The 8,321-nt window shown below is 45.6% G+C and overlaps 1 protein-coding gene across 2 annotated transcripts in view; it reads right to left on the minus strand.

Moving 5' to 3' along the window:
• The window catches only part of CACHD1 (cache domain containing 1), a 102,760-nt gene that overhangs the window by 62,427 nt on the left and 32,012 nt on the right, over window positions 1-8,321 (minus strand). For both annotated transcript variants that reach the window (XM_080603368.1, XM_080603369.1), the window contains exon 2: window positions 4,578-4,640. In XM_080603368.1, the coding sequence (XP_080459494.1) occupies window positions 4,578-4,640 (63 nt within the window). The remainder of the gene's footprint in view (window positions 1-4,577; window positions 4,641-8,321) is intronic.

Raw genomic sequence — 8,321 nt, forward strand, 5'->3', positions numbered from 1 at the left:
ACCGTCCATCGGGAGCATAGGACCAACGCAGACAGAACTCCGTGAACAGGGGATCTACGAACTTGGATGAAAAGTTCTCCAGCAGATTAACAAGAAATACAGTTAGGTGTGCCTTGCAACAACAGTAAACAACAAAATAGAAGTTTTGCTTTACATTAGGTAACGGGTTTCACTTGATGTCTGATTTTTTTCAACCACTTGATTGAGCTTTAACTCTGAAAAACGAGCACCATTTCTAAATTAAAAATATATTCTGCCGTTCTAACGAGAACGCTTTGTTTTTCTCCAAAAGGCATTTTTGAGGCAGACATAATCCCATCAACTCAACCACAAGCCACTGATGATTTCGGCTTTCAGAGGTTTTTCAGAGGTTTACTTATTTAAGATACGCTATTCATCAAAGAATCCTTTAGGTAACCTGGTTCTATTAGAAACAAACATGTATACGTGCAAATATATGTGTTTTGCCTTAAAATTCTGTTCCTGAGCCTCCTAACCAACTTCCTTCAATTCCTGAGCAGCTCCTAGCAGCTTTACACAAAATTGATTCTCTAGGTTATTATGGATGTTTTTATAGCTGATAATTATGCTCTGGATGAGCTATCAGGAAAGGAAATGACTTTTCCAGCTCCACACTTAGAAGTTACATAAAGAGTAGGAGCTATTAAATCAGGTAAAACCCAGTGACAGAAGACATATCTCACTGCTAGCGCATTTATGTATTGCAAAATAAAATCCTTCCCTCTGTCCCCATCCTTCCCAGACCTCAAACTTCAGTGACCATGCCCAGGAATATTCCAGCAGGGTGATTTTCAAGGGACACGTGTGTCCTCACAACTGGCCATCTCGATTAAAGCAGTCACCAGGGGCACACGGGCAGGCTCTGTGGAACCACAAGACGCGACCACACACTTCTCTCTGCAGGGACGTCCCTGCGGAGCTGCGTGGCCCGACCGCGGTCCCACCGCTGCAGGAGGCAGGGCAGGGCTAAGGGCTCGGGATGGGCGTGCTGCTGTCTGACTTTGGTTGTGCCATCAGGACAGAAAGGACAAGGAGACATAGCCACCTTTAGGAGGAAGATTAAAATTAAATAAATCTGTTTTACCATGCATCATTTCCTAGGCTGGTTTTGAGCCTAGAGGTATTTTAGCCTAGCCCACAACTACAATCAAAAGGGAACTGAGTAACCCAGTTTGAGACTGGAATAATTTGCAAGACAGAAAGGTTCAGGCAGCGGGGAAGAGGGGACCCACCTGGTGAAGCAGCTCCCTGGAACAGCCCCTGGGATTTGCGCTGGTATCGTGGCTGCTGCGCTCTCAGTTCTCTGGCTAGAGCTCAAGCAACAAAACTTTCTGCATGAGGCCGCTCAACACGCACCTGCTTGGGGCTGCTCCGCCGTCCACCTTCCTCTCTGGTTTCCAGTGTCACGCTCTCTGTACTGCAGAACCCAGACGTCTGACACGATGCTGAACACACGCTGCCTTCCCTAAAAAGGGCTAACCTAGACTAAAACTAACCATTTTCCACCTTCTTACATCATGAGTTCACACCACTACAGTTTTCTTAGTGTACGAGTTCTCTGCTACGGAAATAACTGTCAGGAAAGCTACTCAAGTTATTTTTGGCAACTGTCATCCCATTTTTGATAACCTGTTCAAAGTGAAAAAGGATACTTTGGATGGCAGTCCTACAACTCTCGACCTTAAAAGTGTAAGCAGATTAACGTCAAAAGGTAAACCTCTCCCTGTGTGGCACGAAGAAAGCCAAGCGCATTAAATTGTTCGGCCTGAAGGCCAACAGCTGTAGTTTTTCCACTTTCCCAACAAACTGGAAGTCATTATTTACACAGTTTGGAATATAAAAATACAACCCACACAACAATCCAGTGGCCTGCCAGACAAAAATCCCAGCTGACATAACCGTAATTAATTGCCTTCGGGTATCAGTTGCTAAGAAAATGTTAATGAATGACAAAAGCAGGAAAAAAATGACAGGGGATTGAAATCTGCTTACATTTGTTTGCATTTGCTCAAGATGATCCCCTTCGATGCTCTACTCTTACTCATAAAACTCAGTTACATCGCTTGTGATTCATTAGGGCTCGAAGACCCAGTTATTAATGAGACAGAAGTGCTCAATTATTCTGCTATCCACTTCACTGGTGAGCTTTTAACCGCAGTAATTACGCTTCACCGGGGCCTCGTTTTTCTCCTCTGACAGCTCAGAATTCATCACACTACCTACAGTGTTTAGACAGTTATTTGTATCTACTTGGAGTGAATACGTCCATCTGTGACCGGGAGACAAGCAGTGCCTTTTTCTAAGGGCAGAATCTATAGTCAAAACTTCAAAGTAGTTTTAATTCGGTTTCTTGGTTTCCCGAAAACACTTTTGGCTTTCAAGAGCCATCTGATACGTATAATCTAGCCCACATGGCCCTTTTGTGGTGTACAGACCACCCAGAAACACTTGTGAAAACCCGATCGCTGAGTCAAAGCCAGCGAAGCCTTCGGTGGAGATGTCGGGCTGGTTTCGGGCTGACACTTGTGAGGCCACGCCACAGCTCCTCTTCTGCAGCGAGCGCACCTGCGCGTGCCACCGACCTCGGCCCCTAGGGAAAGCAGCTGGCAGCAGAAGTGAGGGTGCAGTGCCCTGCCAGCAGCGGGCTTCTTGCACAGCATCCCATTTCGGGCATCCAAAATCTCCGTGCGCCCTCCCCTCAGCTTTAGGTGAAAACAGCTTTTGTCATTTTTTTTGTTTAGTTCCACTTCTGCAGCCAAACTGCACGTGTAGGGCAGGGTCCCACAACAAGACCACACCTCCAGAAAAACTTAGATCAATGCTCCTTAGCTGACTGCAGCTAGGAGAAACCCCCATAATGCTTAACTTCCATCAGAGGGGTTGAGACACCATTATCCACAGGGTCAAGCAATTGTTAATGCCAGCATTGGGGTAATTTACTAGAATTAAGTCTTTGCTCTAGTTTCTTCTATCATTTCTTACATACATCTGTAACTCACCAAACAAAAATCTGAAACAGAGACAAGCAGTACCAAAGGTTAAGTGCAAACAACTTTTTTTTTTTAAGCAAACCTTACCACTTTTTAGCTAACAGACAAATTCATCCTAAAATCTGCATGATGTCATTCTAACAGCCTAATTTAAACCCCTTATCATTACTCACACGGCCGTATATTATCACAGTTGTCTGTCAGCATTACTACACACTGCAGTTTAGTGCTGGTATAGGATTCCTACACCAAAGACTCGGTTTTTGTCTAACAGAAACCCAGCGTTTCTGGAACTTTTCCTGCACTCCCCCATTTTCTGCAGATTAACCAAGTTCCCACATTGATCATAATCCTATCAAAAGCCACTGTGTTTGTTCGGAAAGAGCAGAGGAGCTGAGCCCCACTCTCTATTTCAAACTCACCCAAAGCTTAAATACATCGCACAGAGATTTAAAATCTCATTTGATCCAACTCTGCTTTGACTTTTTCCTTGGAGAAAAAAAGAAGTATCTGGCAATTTTACTATTTTACAGTAAACATAAATTTGCTGCTATTACATGGCTCTTTTTAATGCACGCGTGCACATACGATATGCTCTAGGAAACATCCAACAGAGCTCACATGCACATCTGACTACCTGCACAGCTAGAGAGCAGTTCCCCTTTCCCCAGGGAAAGCTCCACTCTGAGGCACTTTTGTTTTCGCTGAACATTAAAACTGGTTTGATAGAGGTCTAAGAAGGTCAGGTTACTCACTGAAGGTTGTACAAATGAGTCTGTGCTTCAACTGGAAGGAAAAGACGGTTCTTTGTTCCAGCCCCCAAGCAGTGCCTGCCACTGCTACCAAAATTCATCATGTTCCGAATGAAGGTGCAAGTGGGAGAGTACAGAACCAGTACCTTCATTTCTTAAGGATGAAAATTGGATCTCTTTGATCTGTCTTGAAATTTATCCACCACTAATTTTCCAAAGGTATACATGCATTAAAATGCAAACAGCCTGCATGTTAAAAGATACATCACCTCAATGTTAAATTGAAAGTTTATTTTCCCCACATCTTCAAATGTGATCTCATATGGGGAAAGAAAACACATAAAACAACAAAAAATCCTAAAACAACTGTTACAGGAGGCTGCAGCTGTCCCTTATTTACACACAGCAATTGATACCATTTCCACATTTACAAACAATATTAGTGTTTTCACCTCAAATGAAAACAGTTTTAAAAGAGACACTTCCAATGTGAAAACCAGTCAATTAACGTGAGATACTACACAAGGGCCCCACCTCTGCATTTGTTTTTTGTTTCCAAAGGGAAGGACCCACAGAAAGCAGATGGAAAGGCTTTCCAAGACGAAAGAAAACTGTCAAATACACGGTCAGCTCATACAATACATTTCCATTTATATTCTATTCCACTTATTTTCCTTGGTGTTGCATGTTAGAAAAGTGGCCACAATAAATTCAGACAGAACTGTAAGTGCTAAGCTGACTGTGTTTGTGAAGCAAAACAGAGCTTTTGTCTGTGCCACAGGGCAGCAGTAGGTGGCAGGGGGGTCTGACTTACCTGTTGAACTTCACTTTCTCCATTCGATATTTTCTCCGTGTACACAAAGGAGTTGAATATCCTCTGCAAAAAAAAAAAAAATCAGAAAGGATGCATTAGAGACATTCTATCCCAAAAGTCACATTAACGCGGTTTCAAAAGGTGCACGTGAGGAAATCTGTGTCAGAGATAGAGCACTTCACCTGGAAGTCTCTAATGCCAGGTCTACCTAAGGGGAATCAAGTTCACCTGTACCTGCTCCTGGATCTGCATGAAGCATCTGTTCTCATGTTTGAAGGCAAAAAACATAACAGGTCGTGGTTTCAAAACATGTTATTTTAGTAATAAAGTGAGGATATTTAAGATTATACACTACAAAACAGAAAAAACACCCATTGCTTTGTGTCCTTCCCTTGATGCGATACTGGTGAAATTGCTAAGGCTTGTGTTTTCGGCAAGATACCAAGACAGAATCAGATCACAAAATTATTGGCAATAACTGCAGATACTAAAGAAGTCTCAATTTCCTCCAAACACAGCGTAATCATCGGTTAGCAACTCCAAGAGTTTTCCTGACGCAGGTTTGGCTGATTTCCTCCTAGGAAGGACACCCGCGGCCACAGCTGGCAGAGGCAGCCCGGAAAACCCTTCAGTTTGCTCCGCTGCACTTCCCATCATCACTTTCCCTTATCCCTCTCCCTCCTGAGGGCTCCAGGAATTTCAGAAATTTGAACTCTTAATTCTAAAGCAGCATTTGGAAGGGCAGCAATAAATCTCCTCAGTTTACAAGTCTCAGAGAGCCAAGGAGGAGGGGGGGAAAAAAATCTGCTCTTAAAAGCTGCCTGTACGTTGAGACTTCCTCTTCTTCCAGACCTTTGTTTAAAGTTCTGCTTGGGCACTTTAACTACAAACATGTTTTTTTTTTTTTTTTCCTTCCCCCTTCATGAGATGAAAAGATAATTTAAACATCAGAAGAAAATACATTAAAGCATGTCATTTTGATGCAAAATGTTTCAAATGAATTGAATTTTTCTCTCCACGCAGCATTTAGTCTGCAGACATCAAAAGGAGCGAGAAGGAAGCAGTCTGTCAGCTACCAGAATGGGCCCTCCTGGCCTCAGCACGGAGCTGACCCCTTCCTCCGCGCCTTTCGAGCACAGCTGCGCTTCCCAAAGTCCAAAACGACGACAGAGACCATCATGTGCAGTCATATAGAGTCACAACGTGAGCAGGAATTTACTTGTGCTAAGCTTTCAACCTATTTTAGCTTGATTTGTAATCTAAACACGTTCTTCAAGAAGTGTTTGGACTGTGCGCTTAGTTACATGGTTTAAAATTTCGGGTAGACCTGTGTGGTGCCCAGAGTCGGACTCGATGATCCTTATGGGTCCCTTCCAACTCGGGATACTCTATGATTCTATGATTCTTCAAAATGTTGTGTCTTCTACTCACTGAAAAGCTCAGTGCGTGCAGAGGGGTGGGCAGGAGCCTGCCGGCTCAGCGCCCTCACAGACCAACCCCAGACACCAACAACTCAACGTGGACAAGGAGCACGAGCCACACAGGTGCTAACCATGGCCACAGCCCTCTGCTCAGGACGAAAATAGGCTGAACGTGAAGAGAAGCCACTTGTTAGCACCGGTACTTCGTTCCTCCCAGCCCGGCCGTGCAGCGGGGCCTGCCGAGCAGATGGCCGCCGGCTGAGCTGCTCCACCAGGCCCCACCTGACACAGAGCAGGCCCCGACGGCCATCACCCAGCCCTGTCACACCCCACCTGCAGCCGGTACCATCCCAGCCTGCTGCACGATCACAAATTGCCTGAAGGATCCCTCCCAGGTTGCCCCCCGGGTTGTCATCACCACCTATTTTAAGTGTATCGTTGTCCGGAGTACTCAGGTTCTTGCTGAACACCGCTCACCTGTGCGAAAAACATTCGCTTTCCCTGCGGTTCTCAAGTTCCCTCAAACCCCACATCTGTAAAAGACACCGGCTCCTGGGGGCAGAGGGCAGATCCTGTGGACAGGGCTCCCTCCCCACACCTCTCCTCCACCGTCATCTCCCTCCCTCAGGAAAAATGCCTTCATTTTTTTTAATTCCTCCCTCCCCAAGGTCTGGCCGTGGCACTAATTAAGCTTGTCAGTCCACTCCCGATTCCTCTGCAGCATTTTTAAAGATTTGGGAACAGTTGTTTCATGGCTATGCTGTGTCCCCATGTGCCATAACACACCTGGCATGGGCAAACACTGCATTGCAGCCCCTCAAGTGGCTTGGTTTCATCAAGCAGATTTCCATAAACTTAAAATAAATAAATAAATACATACACAAAGACAAAGCAGCTTTTGTTTTCTGATCCAAACTCTGAATTAAATTTCAGGATGGTTTAAAATCCAGCGCTGTTACCACTTTCCCTTTATGCTGCCAGAGATTACCCGGAACGGCAAGCAACCTTCACCTCATTCCCACCACAAAGCACCGGTTTTCAAACACAACCTTAAGAAGCAAACAAAGCTGAAAACGTCTTCAGAACCTACATAAGTTTGAAATCATCTGCATTTTCCACACTTTGTTCTGAAGGAAAGCTGCAGCAGTGACATGTAATTCTAGATTTGGCCAGGCTACAGTACTGGAAATGAGGGAAAGCGTAGTTTGCATTTTCCCTTTTCCAAGTCACTTCAAGCATCCGCGATGCTCAGCGGGAGCCCACGCTCGCCGGGCTGGCTGCACCCACCGCCCGCTGTTTCACTGCGCGTGGCACTCATGCCCAGCGACACGAGCAGAAGCCAAGGGAAAATAAATACATAAAAACAAAAATTAATCAATCATGGTATCTGCAGGGACCGCTGCAGGATTTCTGCCCACTGGCGACAGCTCCAGACAAGAAGCACCAAGAGGTGCAGATGCGTCCACGTCAGCCCGCTGAGGGTGAACACAGCCGGGATGGAGTCCTCAGAGGACTGGGTTTTGTCTTACAAACACACATTTCAACACATTAGAGACCCTTGCTTTCCTAAGATCGTTAATTACCTGTCTGGTTCAAATTACTTGCAACTTCCTAGAAAATACTCCTCTGCAGCACCCAGCTTTAATGACTTTCATGTAACCGAGTGCTTCTCGGTGCCACCAGCTGCCTCGCTTTCAGCTTTGTGGACAAGCGCTCGATGAGCGAGATAAATTACGATGTGACCAGGGGCTCCAAGGGTAGGGGTCCGTGGGGGACCCCTTGGGACGGGGAAGATTTGGGATGCCGCCGTCATGATGCCTTCCACAGGTGCGGTCTGACAGTGACGAATGGGCGCAGCGCCGCAGCCAGCCTCTGCTGCTAGAAAGGGGTCAGGCTTCCTGCCGAGCCTCCGAGATAAGGGGCAGCTCGGGTTCAGCTTCACAGCGTACTGAAACGAGGCTTTAGACATTCACAATCTGTAGTTTTAAATTTGGGAGGTGACTAAACTGAGCTTAACATAGAAAGCGAAATATTAACCAACGTGTTTCCTCAGTGCCTTGAGGTGAGAACAAATTCAGCAGCAACGCACTGCAGCAAGAAAGCCCTTCAAAAGCCCCCAACTTGACAAAAAAGCACAACCACTGCAACAAAACAAACAACGACACAAAAGCAACAACCCCCAAAACCAAGCCTCCAAGATCCCCAACCAAACACAAGCAGCAGCTGCTCATGAGAGTCACCAACCAGCTGCACATCGCTATTTGCCAGGTGAGATACGAACCCCTCTCCCCACCAACAAAAACAGAATTTTTACAAACCCAGA

This window comes from Anser brachyrhynchus, assembly GCF_964034855.1.
Source record: "Anser brachyrhynchus genome assembly, chromosome: 8".
NCBI lineage: Eukaryota > Metazoa > Chordata > Aves > Anseriformes > Anatidae > Anser > Anser brachyrhynchus.